Source organism: Oculina patagonica, chromosome 9 (genome assembly GCF_052425735.1).
Source record: "Oculina patagonica isolate OP01 chromosome 9, crgOcupat, whole genome shotgun sequence".
NCBI classification, from domain to species: Eukaryota; Metazoa; Cnidaria; class Anthozoa; order Scleractinia; family Oculinidae; genus Oculina; species Oculina patagonica.
The window spans coordinates 22449870-22470443 of record NC_135766.1 but is presented as its reverse complement, the minus strand read 5'-3'; the positions used below and the strand labels follow the sequence as shown (position 1 = coordinate 22470443).

Genomic DNA, 20574 nt, shown 5'->3' with positions numbered 1-20574 from the left:
GTTACTTCTATGGATCCAAATCACAAAACCATAGCTTCATACTTAAAGTTACAAGCAAACGAGATTAACTTTGAAAACTGTTTAGCCCAACAGTATTTCAAAAACCTACATCGCAATCCGTTTCAATAGCAATCCGTTTGGCCACCCGTACCTTCTTTTGTATTTGGTGTGTTACTGATATGTTCCTTCACTGTTTTAAGAGTTTATTTCAATATTTCAACGAATTTGATAGTCATTTCCCATGCCTAAATTTAGCAAAAATCCGTGACACTGTCCTTTAATATGTAAAAGAGACATGTGTTTTTGTGTTGAACGAGAAATAAATTTGTTTTGCAAATGTTGCGCTCCTTTGCCACTTGTTCTAATTAATTATATTAGTGCCCTTTGTCTCGAGTTAGACACGTTGGAGCCATTCGCGGAAAATAGCGGTTACTGCGGCTAAGATCTCATTGTTGTTTGCATTAATCAACGGATTACTTCTTCAAACAGCACTGCATGAGTTCGTCTGGAAATTCCAATCAGTTGCCCACAAAATAACAACATTACAAGTTTTTGTGTTCTCCCTCGTAATTTTAGAAAGGAAGACGAGTATAATTTTTAATTGGATTTAGGATGATGATTGTTTTCAGAGTAATTTGATTGGTTTGTATAATAAATTAAACTTGGTGTTTTCGTATATTTGATACTTGTAATGCCATTTTTCGCAAAACGATTTCTGAAATTAATTTGCTAAAAACCCAAAACTACATTCATAAACCTGGGCTAATAAGATGAAACGCCTTTGGTTATTTTCGTCGAAAGACAAAAACAAACAAAGGCATTGCATGCATTGTAAAAACACTTAACATATATTAATTAAAAAGTCCCCGAGGGAATTGTCAGCTGTCTTGCGATATCTGAAAGATATCGAAATGAAATAAATTATCAAGGGAAAAATAACTAGAAAATACTAACTTTTTACTGTCGAATTAAAGATGTTTTTATTGTTTTTAATCTTTGCACACTGCCTAATTAGCTGTACCTAAAAAGATATCAAGATAATCTAGAATTACTTCAATAAAGAACGATGAAAAAATCTCTGCAGCCCGCTTAATAAAGTGATATTTTAAACACACTTGAAAAAAAAGTCAGCTTAATTCTTTTTCCTTTAAAAGGTTTAATCTAAAGGAAGGGTCTGACAATATCTTGTTTGACGTTTTCTGAAGCTTGAAACGTAACTCCAGAAACGTGATTTGTCTGAAAAATTCTTCATCCGTTGCAGTTGATTTCAGTTCAAAGGCTAGCTTATAAGGGCGTTTTAACTCATCTCTGTGTCACGAATTTGCAATTAGACAGATGCGAATTTACACGCACAAAACGCATTATTTGTCTTTTTACGGACTCGTGGTCAAACTGTCAAATGAAAAATGGGGTGTTCATTTTACATAATTAACACCATGCCCCACAATGCGCGCACTTAATTAAATTACAAGATTAATATCGCTATCCATTAACTTTCAGCTTCGATTTGAACGAGCCAGTAAAACTCCGGAATGTGACAATAGCGTTATTTTCGTCGAGATAACGCATTCATTCGCGATCGATTCGCCCGTCAAGCTATAGGATTTCAAAGATATGTGAGTGTTCAACCCTTGGCTCGCTGTAGATTATACAGTCCAGCAGCCAAAACAAATGTTTATTGAAAGATTGCAGAGTTCACTGGATTAGCTTTACCAAGAGTTTATAAGATGATCTCGCAGCTATTCCTGTGACTAATTCGTGAAGGTATCAGTGAAAGATTCACATCTTCCCTGCTGGACATCTCGGCGAGAATTTCTGAAAGCTGCGTGGTGCTCGTGTAAGCGATCAGCGATGCGATGCGAGTTACCACACGAGCAAAGAGACTACGATGCTCTCGGAAATTGTGCTGGGCTGTAATTCCTGTTGCTTGGTTCGTGTTTTTTATCACACTGTCCTTATACAACGATCGCGAAGTCTCCGGTAAGTTCTTGTGCGTTTTAGCTTGCGCGTAAAGCTTTTTCACAAATCGCAGTCGAACGTGATAGCGACTCGGCAGGCATGCCGAGAACAAATGTTTCCATAACCGTAGAAATCGTGCTTGTATACAAACACTGAACATGTAGAATATCTTTGTTTGTCCATGTTGTACTTCAAGCAGTCGTTTGTATAGCAAACGGTCGAGCGAAGGACTTTAATATTGACTCTTGGAAATATTCCTTGATCAACATATGGTCGAATTCACGATAAAATATCGTGAATTCTTTTATCTCTTCCGTTTATGAAGTAACTCTTGCTTTTAAGGTAATATCTGCGGGTGATCGAATTGCTAGTAATTGTGGTTGTGTTAAGATATCTTTTCTATAAATTCTCGCAGTCTGGCCGATATTAAAACAACCTAAATTATGCGAGAGTGTGGTACATTGGTGTTCAGTATTTTTGTCCTCGTGGCGCACAAGTGTTTGTAATGTAGCTGTACTTTGTAAATGTCTTTTGTAAGCTTGCAAATCGCGCCTTAGTAGCTTAATTTTATGACACTGGGCTAAGATTAGACGAGATTTGCAATCATTTAGTTTTCTTTACAACTCTGCGAGTCTCCATTGTTGAAGGTTGTGAGAGAGTTTCAAAGGTGGCGAAATCTAGTTCATGTGTTTTACCAACGGCTTGCTGTAACCGTACGGGGTTGAGTTTATATTCGCAAACACATTTCTAGCTTGCATTTTCCCCCTTCAAATTGTTCATGGATTATAGGATTTTTTTTTTTTTGCCTGTCCGCTATAAAAGTCAGTAGATTATTTGTACAAAATCATTGCTTTTATACAAATATAGGAAAAGAGTGTGGGACCGTTTTGCCTCAAATTTATACAGCTGTGTTGCAGTTGTTTGGCTAATGCAAAGATACGGTACTCTTTGGTGTCAAGAAGTTTATAAATCCAAGCCAGTGATTTTCGAGTATTTTTAATCAATTTACGATCTTCCCAGGTGTTTTGCAAATTAGGTAAGGCCGAACAATTGTCGGCTTCCTCTGAGCTTGGAGAAAGCGAGCAAATTATCGATATTTCTCCCTGTTGAGTGTTTTATTTTCAAGGGTTTAATTTTGCTTGTTGATAGCTAGGAACCTGCGATTGATGCTGTTGAGACTGAGCTCAACTTCCCCCGATCATAAGTGGTTTTGAATAGTGCTAACATTTTGCATTAGTAAACCTTTTGAATGCTTGCGGTTTTCAAGGGTTTCCCTTAATGTCGTGATCGCCCGATATCTTTTTCTTCGGCTGTTGAACATTAATCGCCCCCCTAAAAAAGCTCCGAAATACCGACTAACAGCAAATGGATTTTAAATGAAAACCCGATCTTCACAACAAAAAGAAACCGCCTATTAACTAACAGACTGCTTATATTAGAGTTGTTTTGGTTAAAAACCAGCTGCTTTTTTGTGGAGTATAAGATACTGAAATGAGTACTCTGTCGTAAAATAATTTCGGGAGGTCAATTTTTTTAATGCCGGTCAATTTTAGTGTTTTTTCAAAGCAAAATAAACTGAGCAGCAAAACGACATTCAATTAAAAAGAGGCCTTTATTTGTTTGGCTTGTTCCCTTATCTGAAACCTACATGTTGTTTACATAAAGGCGCCATCATTTACCACTTTCCCTACAGCGTGCTTTCAGGTGAATTTTAAAAAATCTCTCCCAAAACGATTTATGAAGCAGCTAGTTTTTCGCAGCGCGAATCGCTTCGAGGCATCTGTAGCTCTTCGCCGGTGGGTTAAAAGCAGATCAGTTACGGAAAAATCGCGTTTTTGCAAAGATTGTGTTCATGATAAGACGATTGTCAAGCTCAATGCCTTATTGTAAACGCATGATAAAAGCGCCGAGTCTTTAACTTGAGGCATCAATTTGTGAAGAAACTTGATAAGTGCAGGAACTCATTAGAAAATGTGTTTTTGTATGTTTCAGATGTTTTCTCGTGTCTGTTTTCGATTAGAGCTAGAGTTGAAATACATGAATGATCCTAGTATGACAAAGGCACTCCAATTTACTATGTAATCGTAGTAATATTTCCTTTACAAGTCTTCCAAAAGTGGGTGTTCTAAATCTTTCCTGTATATTATATTACCAGTTTGGTCTTTCTTACATGCTGCACGCATATTTCAAAATGCTTCAAGTATCACTGAACCAGGCAGCTTTTCCCTTAGGAGAACTTTTTTCTCGTGGAAATCACAAATTCTAAACCGAAAGTTGGTGTAGCGCAAAGTTTACAATTCTTAGCCATCTTTGGAACACAGAGAGAAATATTTTACGAATTTCCTCGCTGATTAGAAACTAAAACGTTTTGTTTTCCTGCAATTGTATTTGTCGGCTAACTTCAGTGTTTGCAGCAACTACATATCCATCAGGAATGTTCCAAAAATAGTTAAAATTTCGAAGATAGCCTTTTGACTAAAGGAATTGATACCCTAATGGATATGAGGCGGTTTCTTTGCGTGTCAGAAAACCAAACGTTTATCAATATCTCTACAGATAAGCTACTGTAAATACAAATTTCAGTGTAGGTGATACGTGGAATGATTGCTAATCGTGAAATATCATTTTTTTCCAAATTTTTACCAGGTATGTAACTCCTTTACAGGAAATGTTATCGTACCGTTGAACTGACTCGGTTGATTTCTGATCTTAGGGGTACGTGTGTACTACATGTGTAAAATATTAAGCGGGAAAACTCTTGGAAATCTTTATTCCTTATATGAATGGAAAAAAAACTGGAATGTAGGAGAGGCTGCTGTAATCGGAGGCAAAGGTTTAACCACTGAACTTTGTAATATTCAAGCGAGTCAGGTGTTTTTTTAGAGGATGAAATTTTTCAGTCTGTAAATGACACATACTGTTCATTGCTTAGATTTTTAACTTTTTGATCTTTTGTGGAAACACGCGACCGATCTTTCTTTCGTCTGGTATTGCGCCGTTTTCAAAAAACAAATCATTTTCTTGGCCAGATCTCTTTTAGATTTATTCAAAAACCTTGAGCAGGAGAGTGTGTTTGTCTTGTTCCTGACCGGAAGTGCCCGTCACCAATTAATGGATGGCGCTACGTCACACATTGATGTCATTTGACACTTCAAACGTGTGGAAAACATTGAAGTTAAGAAAAGTCTAGAAGAAATTTAAAAACAGTTGGCAATGTACACAGTTGTCAGTGACGAATATTCTCATTTAAGTTCAGCAACAAACGGCATTAAGGTCGATTGGTTTAAGCAGAAATCAAAACACTTGTTAACGATGCAAAACGTAACTTTTTTAATTAAACAGCAAAAGTGTTAATGAACCTCTCTGTCAGTGGCTTCCGATTTCTCTTGACTCAGTCGCGCCCACCCGTCCAGCTAAAGGAAATTGAAAGCACGATCGAAAATCCTGAAAGCTTTCTTTTCATTTCCCGGGCGGGGAAATATATGCCCTCGGGAGGAACGTAAACATCCGAGATTTTTGCGAAGACACGCGGAGCATGTTGCAATTTGATCATTTTTCAATTCACCCACTTTCCATTTCAGCACACTCCTTCCCATTGAGTTAAGACTGTCCACAGCCTCTCTCTTTTTCAATGCAAAAATTGCGAGAGAACCGGTGAGCGCGGAGGAGCTGGGGAGGGGGCGGGAGTGAGTGGCGTCCAGTTCTCTCGCCGTTCTTTTCCGCGCTCATCGATCGAAAAAAATACGAAAAAATAGAGGACTGTGAACAGTCTACATTAAATTTAATAGCAGTTTCGGTATTTGTGTTATATACCTTGAATTTGGCGGTTTTGCTGTTTAAGTGTTCTTAGGTCTTGTCTTCTGGAATTTTTCCCACTACCAAAACAAACTTTGCGGAATTGTGATTCGATTTAGCCGTGTCTGAGGTTTCCGTTCAAGATAAGTGCGGGTAATAGCCAAGGGAAACAAACTTTTAAAAATACTTGTTTCAATTTTAGTCTCAAGCAGGAACAGGCAGACCTCTCTGCTGATTGTAGCGACATATGACATGTACTGGAAGTAGTCAAGACAAACTTATACGTCTGTGGATGAAAACCCAGTGTATGTGTAACCTTTTAAATGAAAGCTATTGAGCAGTGCTTTCATGTGGTACTGTTTATTATGCTGTACAAGGTGGTTGATCAGTGTGATCATTCAAATTAAAGCTATCGAGCAGTACTTTCCGGCGGCTCTGTTAATTTCCCGGAATTTACAAAAAGAAATTTGGAATCCGGTTTTCAAAGGTTTGAAGTTGGATACCCTTGTTCTTGGTGGCAACAGGAGAAGAAGAGAAGTGAAACATTCAAATTCCTTAGATGAAGTGAAAAAGAGTTTCGTCGAGTTTAAGGGGTCAAAATTTGATTGAACTGCGTTCAGAAACTAAAAGTTTACGATCACATAGATCTGAACATATAATTTGCGGGTTTTTGTCTGCTATCATCACCGGTATGTTTAGTTTATGGATTTGAACATTTCAGAACACTAATGTTACGAAAACTATTTGAAATGGAATTCCTATACAAACACTGCGGTATTGGCGCGCCCAACTTTCAAAATGGCAGCTTTACCCGGTGGTCCAAACTAAATATATTAATTTTGTTATTTTTGCAGACAATGTTATTGCCACGGAGTTGACAAAAGCCGGCTGGAAGACAACATTACCAGATGGAACAAACGAACTTTATTTCGACGATTCCACGTTGTCATCGACACGATATAGCAACAGGACTTTCCAAGTTCAGAACAAAATATTACTCGTTCATAAATCTTGGTCGAACAAAGAACGATCCAAACTTTCACATTACGTAACACGGTTTTTAGATGGTCTACGCGCGCCGTATGTTGTTAGCGAAGTTGACGATAAACCTTTCTTAGATTTAAAAGAAGATTTAAAACCGGATTCATCGGTTGGGCGTTATTCTCTTATTATTTTCGTAGACATCAAGACATATCTGGAACTTAAACCCAATGTCCAGCAAATAGTAAAGCTTTACTGCAAGAAATTTTCTACGGGACTTCTGTTTTTTATCTCGAATCACGTAGGAACTATACCAGAATTTAAAATCGAGGTTTTAAGACCTCAAAAGGAGAAGCAAACATTAGACGTCGAAGTCAATGAGGATTCAAAACTTTTACGCATAACGCGAAGGGGAGGCTCGACCGTTAAGCCCTACGTACAAAAGGGACAGGGGACGAGATGGTGTTTCCTTCGATACGATCCGAGAGAAGCTCCTTACGAAACGGTTGAATATGTTGCGAATCGTAAAAAGAGACGGAAACGTGATTTGGAAATCGCGGTTACGGAGCAAGCCACTGTATTGCTGGACGATGGGAGAAGAGACGGTGTTAAGAAGGTGTTCTTCGGTGGAGGTTTTCCATTTTTCTTGCACACTATGTTATTTATGGATAGTCTGGAGTATTTATCGCCGGTTAGTCCTACTGTGTTTGGGCTTGAGAGATACCTACAAATTGACGTGGATGATATTTTTATCTCCAAGACTGGGATAAGGATGAAGAAAAGAGACGTTTTGGTGAGTAAATATGCCCTCTCTAGACTCCTAGCTACAACCTTATAAACTCTGGCGCAGGTGTTGTTAAGCATGTTACGCGCGCAAGGGCCGAAAACTCCCGAGTCTAGGTTCACGCTCTTGTCACCGCCTTTAAAAACTGTGTTGGATGTTATAACGAGGGTCTATAAATACTCGGGCGGTCACTTGGCAATTTAAGCCAATTTTGAAGGTCGGTTTCGTGGGAACATTCCTATTTATCTGGCGGTTTACGGTTTAGAAATTAGGGCGGTTTCGGTCTTTAGGAGAAACGAAAGCTTTCTGCGGTCTAGGAAGATCATTACAAAATATGGCGGTTTGCGAAGGTACGGCCCCCTATAATAGACCCTCTATAACTGTAGGTGCTTCACTGGCGCTGCAAACCAATGCAAGCGCTCGGTTGTGCTGTAACTTTAGAGAAACGTAACTGCTTAGTAACACTGCTCCCTCTTCTAGTCAAAATTAATTAAGAAATAGAAAACATTTTGATTCGGCTTGTTTTTGTCGAGTTTAAAGGAGCTATGTCACAGGGATTTCGCAGATTTTTGGTCTAAACTGTTCCGAAATTAGTGGTAGGCAACTTAACCCATAAGAACATTATCTTTGAACATCTAAAGAAAGATATAACCTTAATTTGCGGATAGAAATGAAGCTACAGCTATAAATAGAGATTTTTTGAAGACGCGCGGAAACACGAAAACAACTTGAAAAAGTAAGCCTTACTTTTTCAAGTTGCAATTCGTTTCCATTCGAGCCATCGGCCGCCAAAGATGCTCGTTAACAGTTTCAGCGTTTTAATATAGCAATGTTAATTAAAATCGACAATTATTTTTAGTTTTCCAGCGACACAAATATAGATTTCGGCAGATCAAAAATCTGGTAAAATCCGTGGCTATTGGCAAAATCTGTTTGGTTAGACAAGCGGAAACTTTCGATCGATTGTAGGCCCTCGACGCGTGGTTTAAAAACAATAAAGCAACCACTGGGTTGCGCTAAAACAATTAGCTGCCTCGCTCTCGGTTTCTTTAAACTGGGATTTGGGTAATATTTGGCCTGGAAAATGGGATTTTCGTCTTGCAACTAGGGACGCCGGCTATTTTCGTCTCATTTATGGGTAAAACTGTTTACAAAAGTTTCCTCTTTCTTTTAATCAGTGGTTATATCTGTAGATAAGAAAATTATGAAACAAAAGCTTTGAAGCCGAGTTATAAAATAAGCTTTTCAAATTTTAAAAGGATAATGCTTTTAAAAGTTAAGAAATTAATTTCTAGACAACTTGGTATGTCGATATATTTTTAGACTGCTGTGGACTAAATTTGCTTATCAATAAGCGCATAAAGTCTAACAAGATTGTCTTAAATAGCGTTGTTTAAAAATCTTCTTTGTTTTTGATTTGTTAAAGCGGATGATTGTGGTTTTAGCAATATAATAAGGCAGCAATCGTATTTATATGAGGCTGGAATTGGCGCCAGGCAAGACGAAAATTCGTCTAAGTATGGATGCGTCTTCGGGCTGACCACCCATATTTCAAATAAAATCCAATAAGTGTATTGTTCACTTCTTTCATATTTTCAACAATAAGTTCTTAATCCTTAATTCGTTTTGTTATCAACACGTTATTTTCAATCTAGGGCGTTACTAATAGTTGTATAGGATGGCGTTTAAGCCGTTCTGCGTAAGTTTTATTTTTCGAGGTCGCAAGATCGAATATCCAGAGAGTTTGCATATTTTTTTCTGTTCATCGTCTAGCCATTGCATTCCTTCAACCCATCATTTTACGGGCTTTTCATAGCATTTATTCTTACTAATATTATTGTGGGGAAAGTTTACAATGCCTAAAATTCTTTTTTGTTGTTTTTGTAGCTTTCAAATCTCAGAGTCTTGCCTTAAGTACGGCGAATTATAAATTTATTATGTAATATATCAAACGCAAGAGACGGTGTTTTATCGTAATATCCAAACACAAATTTAAAATTAAAGACTGAATCGCAGAATACCAGTTTCCTATAAGGCAGAAAAACAATGAAAAAAAAAAAAACTACAATGAACAAGGATGATTAATAAGGGCGCTGGGTCATTAGGCGATGTTTCGTGGTAATTCCTTGTTGCGCTGACAAATTACACCAAGCATCGCTCAGTGTAACACTCCCAGAGCAACGCACAAAAAGATTCGTTGCAACGTTGCCACAAAAAGGTTAACTCGAATCTTCTTTGTGCAAAGCATCAGTTGATGTTGCAAGTGTTTATTGCAGGGTATGTTGCGGTAGGCAGCTTTTCGAGCAATTTTGGCGCACTTTTGACAAGTCTTGGGATAAATCAGTTACGAACGGCAAATCTGAAAAAGTTTGAGCAGTTTTCAGTTTACATTTTTAATTAAGATGCAAATTTCGTGAGGAAGTGATTCTTTTCAAACTGATTCGCTCAGTCGAATTTGCTGTGTGAGATGAAATTGCGAGCTGAAGTCTGTATGCGCTCTCGAATTGTTAGCTCCGCCTTTCTATAACTCTTAACGCTGCATTCAGTAAAATTATGCAAGCGAAAGCGATTTCAGTTATAGGTGCCAGAAATAGATAAAGCCGAAATACCGAAATATCGCCAAATATCGTTCGAACATTCGTGATAAAAAAAATTGGGTGACTACGTATCAATTGAATACCGCGACATTGTTTTTTTTTTTTAAATCCGGATAAAATGAAATGGATAACACCGATGTAGCCAACATGAGGATATTTAGTTACGACCAAATCTTGTGGAACTGGGAATGTCTTACGGCTTTTTGTACGTATTTAAGCGAGAAGGCTTTTCTATTTTGGGAACTGACCATAAACAGGGAGCTTATTCATTAACAAATTTCTAGCCTCTTGTAAAGATAAACAACGAATTTCTCTACACATTATCGATATATTTATGAGCAGACATGTGATTAGATTAAAGCAAATAATCAGTTAGAGAGTAACTTGATAAACTGACAAATCCTCGAACCGAATTAAGCATTAAAAGTCAATCCATTTGAAATTTTCGTTCTTTATTGTATGGGAAGTATAAACTGTTGTGTTTTAGACTTCTACGCTGATTTTCAAGGGGCTACCCACAATCAGCGATGAAATGTTATCAAAATAAGGAACAGGATTTCGTAGATTTTTGGTCTATTAAAACTGTTTTAAAATTAGTTGTAGGCAACTTCATCCATGAGAATCAGTATCTTTGAACATCCTTAGAAAGGTGTAACGTTAATTTGCGGATAGAAATCAAGCTACAGCTATAAATATCGATTTTTTTGAAGACACGCGGAAACAAAATGAAAAGTTAAGCCTTAATTTTTCAAATGAAATCCATTTCTATCCGAGCCATCTGCAGCCAAAGATGCACGTTAACAGTTTCAGTGCTCTGATACGGCAATTTTTAATAAAAATGGACTATTATTTTAGGTTTCCGACGACACAAATATCAATTTTCGCTGTTCAAAAATCTGGTAAAATTTGTGACAAAGTCCCTTAAAAGATTTTGATGGTTAAATTTTATTTGTGTCGAACCGATAGAAACGCCTGTTATGCGGTTTGTCAAGCAATAACCGTCTGTTATCTGATGGCCTTCTGACATTCCGCTTTTTTTTCCCAATCCATCAAACCATTATTTCATGGCTAATACAATTCAAAGTCCAACAGATATATCACAAAACCGCCCAAAATATCCCTTTAATGAGATATTTTATTAGTCCTGAATAAGATTAAATCCTGTAGCAACGTTTATACTCAGGATAAAGTGTTATAAATCAATATAAGATGTCACCGGGATTCATTTCAGCTTTGATACCTATAAGAGGGATTGTAATCGGAGTTAATTGCATTACAATCCATCGGCGCTAAGATCAGGCAGGTCAACAAGAATTATTGTCTTTCGATCCAACAATGCTAGTCTTAGTTATAAACACACGGCAATCTTCGTAGACCGAACACCACCAGCCGAAGCGAAAAAAATATGAAAACGTTTTTCTGTAATATTGTGTCGTATTGAGGCATTACAGCAATTTTTAATTTGTATATCTTGTTCGTTTTTGTCTTATTTCGTGTCGTGTCTTGTGTCGCTGTTGTTTCCCGTGAGAAGTCGAGTGGAGTTTAGGTGTCAGTTGCTTAAAACCCTGTTTTTTTTATTTTTTTATTTTTTTATTTTATTTTTTTTTTCGTTCGTCACGGTAGCGCGAGTTATAGAGGTTCTGCCTTTGTCAGAGGACACGAAGAACATTTGAACTAAAACTTGCCGGACTGAATTTTTTTTCATACGGGCCTTTTCTAAACTCACTCTATCATTAGAAACACTCACAAGTTCTATCGTGCATTTTTTCGTGCGAGGTTTTTGACCAGGTTCCAAAATGTCGCAGAATGCGGATTAGTAACCCTCCCCGAACTGACTCCTAAGCAGCTGGATGTTGTATGACTGGCCACCCATTTGGATTGAACTCTGCTCAATTTCAAAGTCTATTCCAAGTTTGTTTTAAGTTTCTCGCCGTTTATCCCGTGCAAAAGGTGTGCCCAAAATTCGACAGAAGTTAAATCTCGTGAGTGAGGTACGGTTTCCACGGAGTGTTGCTATAGAAACGCCGGAACCAATAGAAAGCTTCAAATTTAACCGGAAGTGATTGCATCCATCCAGAAACATCCAGTTTCTTCATAACAACCGCCGTTTCATATCGATCCAAAATTCCAATCTGTCGAAGTCTCAAAACATAATTTCTTTGGAATTCCTGGATAGAAACCTCTTGATTTTACTTGAAAATTTGCCCAGCGACTTCTGGAATGAACTAGGGTTTCCTACGAAATAATTTCCCGCTTGATATAATCCCCCTACCCGTGTTTAATCTGTTGGTTAGTCAACCTAGTAAGAGGAATTGTTTTCTGGTTTTGATATCACACCGCGGGGTACAAGCCCCCTTGCATTGGTTATCCCCCCTGTAAGCCTTACCCCCTCCCCCTTCAATATCCCCTTTCAAATTGTATATTGGTATGTTTTGTTCCTTTAGGAGATGGTTGCAGTTCAGGAAAGACTGTCGCAAAAAATCCCCGGATTCAAGTTCAATCTTGGTTTCTCGGGTCGCACTTTCAAACAAGGAGACAACGAGGAAGACGAAGGAGATGACGCCCTGATAGAGCATGCGCATAAATTCACGTGGTTTGGTCATTTGTATGATCACGAGCAACCTCACAAACACACTTACGAAGAGATTGTCAGATCACTAAACAAGAATGAGGAGTTTGCCAAGGTACAAAACTTGATTAATAAGGGAGGCGAACGAGCCACAATCTTATTTTGGTTGGAATAAAAAGAGCACCGAATAAAATCCCCCTACTCTCGAATCAATTATGCATGAATTCGCCCTTAAACCAAAAAGCGCCATTTTTTCCCTCATTGAAATGGGGGAGAATGTTGCTTCATTATGCTGTATAAAATAGTCCAATTTTGCGGTTGAAAAGCGCTATTTTGTAACTTGCATCTTTTTAAATAGCAATCACTGACTGGGAAAAGGAAGTCACCCGTTTTTACGAATTATTCCCAATTGCTCGAGTATAATGATGCCAAACCTTCGGTGAGGCGATCAGAATATCGCGGTTTACTTCAACTAGGTTACCAAGCAACGTGACGTCACCTCACGACGACAAACTGACGTGACACTTTAACGAAGTTAACGAAGATGCGCCGAAATAAGACCCACACTTGCATTCCTGCTGACTTAACTATTTCCATAACTAAATTTCTGTTGTTTTGCTTTTGTAGAAACATGGTATTCCCATGAACATGTCCTACATGGTAGCTCCACATCACTCGGGCGTATATCCTGTACATGAACCGCTTTATGATGCGTGGGCAAACGTCAGGCAAGTGCGTGTGACTTCGACTGAGGAGTATCCCCACTTGAAACCTGCTTGGTTCAGACGAGGATTTATCTACAAAGGAGTCAAGGTAAAGAGGATTTTGTTTAATCCTTTGTAGTTGGGAAATCCCAACGTTCGTTTTGAGAAATTAAACAAGTTACAACCACCTTGTACAGCACAACATGAAAGGACTGCTCAATAGCTTTTATTTGAATGGTCACACACTAGGGTTTCATCCAAAACTTTTAAGTTAGAACCACCTTCGACAGCAGAAACAGTACTACTTGAAAGTGCTGCTGAATTGCGTTCATTTGAATGGCGGTCACACATTTGGGTTTTATCCACAGACTCAAAAGTTGAAACCACAAACTATTATTTAAACAATATTACAGATCATCCAAAGCTTGCCTGGTATTAAAAGCAAAAGTTGCATCATATACTATTACTGACAATAGTATCTCCATCACACTTGTTGCAACTAGAACGGTTTTTTTAATATTTTTTTTAAAAGGCCTAATTTTCAACGATCATTGCAGGTTCTTCCGCGTCAAACTTGTGGCCTGTTTACTACAACTAACTTCTTTCACGAGATCAAGGGAGGGAAGAAGGCGCTGGATAAAAGTATCGAGGGAGGAGAACTGTTTGAAACTCTTCTACGAACTTCAGTAGGTTGTTATTTTGTACTTTATATCATTTGCTCTCCAAAAGCTCCAGCGAGCGTCAGTGATTCTATGGAAACCAGCCTTAGTGGTGCGCGCTTATACCTGCCAGGAAATCAAAACTAAATCGGCCAATCACAACGCGTCAAAGTACAAGAATAAACCAATCAGAGCTCGAAGTGAAACTTTGCAACCTGTAAAAAGCGCGAGAGAAATCGCGCACTCAGTTCAGGGCGGTGGTTTTGATTCCCACCTTATTGGCTAAGAAAATGACATGCTTGTTCTGTTTGGAGAACGGCAAGCATTTTGCAAGCAAACGAAGATTCAGGTTGTTCACCATTTACTAAATAAATGTATGTAAATACATTTATTTAGTAAATGTATTTTATTAATTAATTTGAACGCGAAGCAGTCATTTGACTTGTAGCTAAAATCGTGCTGTTTTTTTCCACGTAATACGGAAAAGCTCTTCAGGAGCTCGTTAGAAAGTGTACGTGCACCGAAGAACAAATTGGAATTTTGAGTGTTGGATTTGTGAAGGGAGAAAAACCGGAGAACCCGGAGAAAAATTCTTAGAAGCAAGGACGAGTTCCAACAACAAACTCAACGCCGGCTCTAGGATTCAAACCAAAGCCAGACTGGGCGGGGGCGAGCGCTCTCGCCACTGCGCCACCCCTGCACCCCAAGTTCCATTCATCTCGAAAATTTTCTAGTGGGAACTTCAATCTTAACTGGAAAAACGGGGAAACTTATTTCCCGAAACACCCGTAGCGCGCGCATGTTTTCCCAATGTTTCCCAGTTTTGCCACATGGGAAACATTGTTTCCAGCGTCAATTTTGTTTCCAAGATGCAAAATTTGCTCCTGCTACACGGCAGAAGCTTTTCGTGTTTCCGCGCGGCATGGAAACATGGCAAATGAGGAAACAATTATGGAAACATCTTTCCAGCATGTTTCTGGAAACATGTTTCCTCGTTTTGTCGGGCCTTCAATCAACTTAGTCATCCAACTAAAACGTTTTCTGTCTTCAACAGGTTATGGTTGTCATGACGCATATGACAAACTATGGCAATGACCAGTTAGCACTTTACACCATCAGCCGGCTCGTCAACTTTGTTCACCGCTGGACTAACCTCGAGTTAAAATACGATTCGCCTATTGCACTCGCTGATATCTACTTCAAGTTATTTCCAAAGGATAAAGTTCCAGTGTGGGTGGTAAGTAAACTTACCTTCGTGCTTAGAGGTGTTCATTTACCGTATTTTCTCGAATAAGCGCCGCCCCCGAATAAGCGCCGCCCTCGCTGCATTTGGGACAAAAAGTTAATAAGCGCCGCCCCCAAATAAGCGCCGCAGTCCCGATGCGGCGCTCGTTCGAGGAATTCTGTTTAACTAAAAACAGCACTACAAAACAACTCTAAAACAAACTTGTACATTTCTTTCCATCAAAAGCGATGTTTTGCAGTTCAAAGTGATTGTTTTACTGCTCGCCCATTAGTTTTCTATCCAACATTCTTATAATACGTAGTTCTCTAAATGTTGTGAAGGCTGCGAACTTTGCCAAAACAGCTAGCTCCACTTCTTTCTTCAGCAAGTGACGAATACTGACAATCAAAAGATGCTATTTTCGATTACTGTAAAAGATAAGATTCTTGGTTGCGTCCACATTTTAAATAAGCGCCGCCCTCGAATAAGCGCCGCACTTGAGGCGCGAAAAATTTAATAAGTGCCGCGGCGCTTAATCGAGTAAATACATATGTTATAAAGTTACTGAATGAGCGTGGTAATTGTATCTCATCTGTTCCGACGCTTGAAGTTGGTGTATCGCTTCTTCCTCTTGATGGGATGCTAGTCTATCACAGGTGATTTCTTCAGTCAGGTTTCCCCAGGAATTCACCAGTACCCATTTATATACCTAGGTGGAGAGAGGCACTGTGAGAGTTAAGTGTCTTGCCCAAGAACACAACAAAACGATCGACACCGATTTTTGAGCTAGTAATGACTGAGCAAGTGGCTTAATACCTTTTAAACAGCCAAGTGTGATTAACAACTTTAACATTTCCTTTTACAATATCGTTACGTTGTTACGCAGTCAGATGAGGAAAATAAAAAAAAAAATCATCATTATGGAATTATTGCCTTGGCATATCTGCAAATTCTCGCAACTAAGTTCAAAGAAATGAAGGTGGGGAGAATTGAGAATTTGACCTTCTGGTTTGTATTTTCTTTTCTTTTAGAGCCCATGTGACGACAACCGCCATCTTCAAATTTGGCCCAGTCAGAAGTCCTGCAACAGGCTCCCCTCATTCCTAGTGATCGGGCCACCTTTTGGAGGCCTGGACGTGCTTGCAAGACTTCTTGACCTTCACCCGGATTTCTTGCATGCAGTCAGCACAAACAACGGGACACACGGAACAAGTTTCTTTAACACGGATAACTACATGAAAGGTTTAGATTGGTGAGGAGATTAAAGTTGTACTCTTTTACAGTAGACTCCCATTTGTACTACCGTATTTTCTCGAATAAACGCCGGGTTTCCAAGGTGGAGTTGTAAATAACCCCCTCAAGCATTTATTTGAGATATTAAAAGCTGTAGTTGTAATGATAATATAAAAACTGTCAAGTATCGTCCCCCCCCCGTCACGTCCCAAAAAACGGACACTCAAGAAGTTGTCGGTTCCGGTAGTCCATATGAGTAGCTGTTATGTTTTCGTGGCGTTGACGCACATTCTTGGGCAAACGAGGCAAATTTTTAAGCAAAGAAAAATGGGCCTTTTGCAGTTAACAGTCACATGGTACGAAATAGCATCTTACTGCAGGGCAAGCTACGTTCTGGGACGTTCAAAAGAAAGAAAAGTCAAGCATAACTGGTTGAGGTCGCTTTGTTTTAGATGTCCCGGCGCGTTGCTTGCCCTCTAGCAAAGTGATACTTTGTACTATTGTGATCGTTTGCTGCAAAGGACCATTACTGGTTATTTTTTAACTGAATGAGGATTTTTACAAGTTTAATCGTGCTTTTTAACTTTGTTGAATGTTGTAAGAAAAAAGGAAGCGCATCTTTTTTATGTACAAATCATTATACACTTGATTTTTTGAAATTTCTCAAATTTCACTCGACCTCAAAATATCGCGACTGCCAAATTGTAGTCGATAGTGCGCTGTATTAATCCGACTTTTTATTACGTAACACAACTCTTTAGGTCTGGAAACGGCGTTTTTATACTAGTACTGGAATAAACATAAGTCTTTGGTTTCTAGGTACATGAAATTTTTCCCTCGTCCGACAAGAGTGGAACAGATGTCGTATGAAGTAAGTGATGAATACTTCACCAACCACGACTCACCGTACAGCGCAAGCAATCTCCTCAAGTCCGCTAAAATCCTAATAGTCCTTGAAGATCCTGTTAAAAGAGCATTCTACCATTATCAGGTGGGTATCCTGTACGTTGAGAGGTAATGACACCAGACAATGCCACAGGTGACCCAATGGTCATTTTTCTAAGGAGCCCAGCATAAAAAGTGCTTTGAACCAATCAGTACTCGAAGCAAACACCAGCAACTGATAGTAAGCGCGGAAAAGCATCTAACCGGCGGCACACGCGGGAACAATGGCAAGCGCGCAAAAAATTCTTGTAACGATGAAAAGCGCGGGAAAACAGGTATCCGATGACTTGCGCGGGAAAACTTAGATAAACGATTACAAGATTGGAAAATATGTATCTAATTTATGACAAGCGAGGTAAAATTCTGGACTAGTATATTGACAAGCGCGTTACGTATTCGATGGCAACAGCGGGAAGATTCTCGCACCTGTGGCAAGCGCGGTAAAATTCGCGTGAGCGAAATCACATGCAACACAGCTCAAAACATAAAAGTTTACGCTGTGTGCCACTTTAAAGAAACTTGTGTCAATTCATCAGTTTAATAAATTGAATCAGCCACTGCTAATGCAGGACCTTTCATATGGCATGACCAAAACGTCAGGGTTTAGATCTAACGTATTGTGTTGTTTTTCTTTTTAGCATCTGAAAAATCTTCGCGGTTCCAAGCTCCCAAGCTTTGACGATCTCGTCAAGTCCAAAGGCGATCCAGGTCTTTCGGACGTGAGGCGAACTATCTTGGAAGCTGGGCACTACTCTGAACACATCGCTCGGTGGATGAGATACTACAACGCCAAACAGGTTAGTCCAGTTTTGAAGCATTCACCAAGATGTCTGGTGTGAGAAGTTGGTGGTCTTTGCTTGTTTTTCTCTCACCTGGTTTAGACTTCTTACTATTCCAAAGAGCAGTATAAGTTCTCTCAGTTTTTGTGCGAGCTTGCAGGAATGTTCACATAACAAATCGTTTCTCCACAGATGTCCATTGTGAGCGTGGATGATTTAGTTTCCAGGCCCATAACGGTCATGAATACAATTCAAGAGGTTGTTCATGTAGAAAACCGCCTGGAATACTCGCAAGCTTTAAGGTACGTTAGAACGTCCATTACGTTATCCTTACATGAAGTAAGTAAGCCCGTGATTCAGAAAGACCTAAGAGAATGCACATGCTTTGTCGGTACTAAAATCGAAGACTTTATGGCCTCTGATTGGTCCATTGGTATGCAGTAAAGCAATTTTTTCTCGCTACCGTCTCGACATTATATTTTAGTGACGGATTATGATTGATAAATTGATTGATTATGATTTCATTGGCGTGTTTGTCTAAACAGGAATGATGAACCGAGTGGTCTCTACTGTCCCAAATCTTCCACTAATGTGACGGAATGCCTGGGATTCAAAGAAACTAGACCAGTGCCCATGAGCCGGCAGACTGAACAGTACCTGCAGCGGTATTACTCCAGGCATAACCAGAATCTACTGCGCATGAACCAGAAGATCGAGTTCCCGCTGCCCAAATGGATTCATGGGTAAATCAAGGCGTCGTAGGATCGCAAGACTGGTCGATCGCAAGTTATAGAGACTTGTGGCGTCCACCTCGTGGGCAAATGATACAGGGCCGATGTAATCGATGTCTTATTACACTAGACAAGAACATTTCCAATCCAGTACTTGGCTTATTCGGTGAATAAGGATGTCACATTTGAGTTAACTGTGTCGCGCGTAAGATAAAACGAACATCATGGAGCAATTCATCTTGCTCTTTTGTGCCGTCACGCAAAACGCGATTGTGTGACAAGCCAGAACAGCACCCGTTCGAGAGGCTACTGTTCCTCCTACTTTTATACCTAAAACAATTTAAAGCAGTCGTCTTAAAAAGACTTTTGTAGCTTGATGTTGTTTTTTCGTTGTTTTCGTACAGATCTACTAATATCAACTTAGCCAAGGTTGGCGTGCATACATACCTCTCACAAATATCAATATTTTATCGCGCTTATATTTTTCTTACTCAAAGCAACGCAAACTGAGCGATAAACTGTTTACATTGGAGCACGCGTGTCGCTGCTACTTAATTAGTATTTTGATTATGTTTTATTGGTTTTCGAATTTCTTAGCCAATCAGAGACGACGTTAGTAATTTAAGTAGTCACGTGTCAGTTCATTGCACGTCTGATTGGCTAAGAAGTTCGGAAAACCAACTTAATGTTTAAAAAATAAATAATATTTTCTAAATGAATACATTTAAATAAATAATGATAGAACTTTAGAAGTTCCCCATAAACTGTATATACTTCTACATAAAAAGTAAACAAGTAATAGTTTTGAGAAGCAACGCTATGGTTTTCTCTGTAAGTAACGAAAATATCATAGTGAAAGTATTGTGTTTATTTTAAAGATTTTTACAACAAAGGAGTATATAATGATTTTATATATAAAGTTTATATGAAAGTATAAAAAATATATGAATTATAAAGAGAAATAAAGAAGTATTTTGTATCAAGTCTGGTGATGTGTAGTCGTTGTTCAGGAGTAGACGGGCTTTAGAAAAAGACACTGCTCGTGAGATACAATTTTCCTTCGAAAATTAGGTATAACTGGTAGTAACTGTTCGTCACTTAAAAAATCTGTACACAACGGTTCTTTAAACTTGTGAGTATTTTTTTGGTATCTCAAATTAAAGAAACTAAAAAAGCCTTTTCAAAAAATAACAAACTCACAGTGATAGTCGCTCCATCTCCCAGACGTTTTTTTGTTCCCTGTTGCACTTGTAACTGGGTTCACAGAAGGGTTTAGCGATCAGTGTTACACAAATGCTGGTGAAATAGGCTTTATAGCCTTTATAGCTGGCGAAAGCTGTACAAGGTTGTGACTCGGCTTTTGAGAGCAAAACATGTTGCTGCATCTTTCTTCGCCGGTGTTGGTCCAAGTTCACAGTCATCATCATCACTCTCTCTCTCTTTCCTCTCCCTCTCCCTCCCTCTCTCCCTCTCTCACTGTCACCCAGCGTCCCTTTACTTTCACACCATGTTTTTAATATCCACAATGACAACGTTGTCCCAAGATATTTTTCTTTAACTTGTGAAACCCTGAAAGGGATTGTGAAAAATGTCGTTAAATGTCAAATGCTGAG

The 20574-nt window shown here is 38.9% G+C and overlaps 1 protein-coding gene across 2 annotated transcripts; it reads left to right on the top strand.

Moving 5' to 3' along the window:
- The first annotated feature begins 1498 nt into the window (after window positions 1-1498).
- On the top strand, window positions 1499-19945 carry LOC144666986 (bifunctional heparan sulfate N-deacetylase/N-sulfotransferase 4-like). Of its 2 annotated transcripts, none has more exons than XM_078528439.1 (11): window positions 1499-1980; window positions 6609-7528; window positions 12561-12800; window positions 13313-13498; window positions 13947-14075; window positions 15103-15285; window positions 16305-16525; window positions 17326-17497; window positions 18090-18248; window positions 18423-18532; window positions 18776-19945. In XM_078528439.1, the coding sequence occupies exons 1-11, from the start codon at window positions 1857-1859 to the stop codon at window positions 18975-18977; spliced, it is 2646 nt and encodes an 881-aa protein (XP_078384565.1). In that variant the 5' UTR covers window positions 1499-1856; the 3' UTR covers window positions 18978-19945. The 2 variants fall into 2 exon arrangements, with proteins under 2 accessions (XP_078384565.1, XP_078384566.1); XM_078528440.1 differs by lacking the exon at window positions 1499-1980 and adding an exon at window positions 5987-6059.
- The last annotated feature ends 629 nt before the right edge of the window (window positions 19946-20574 follow it).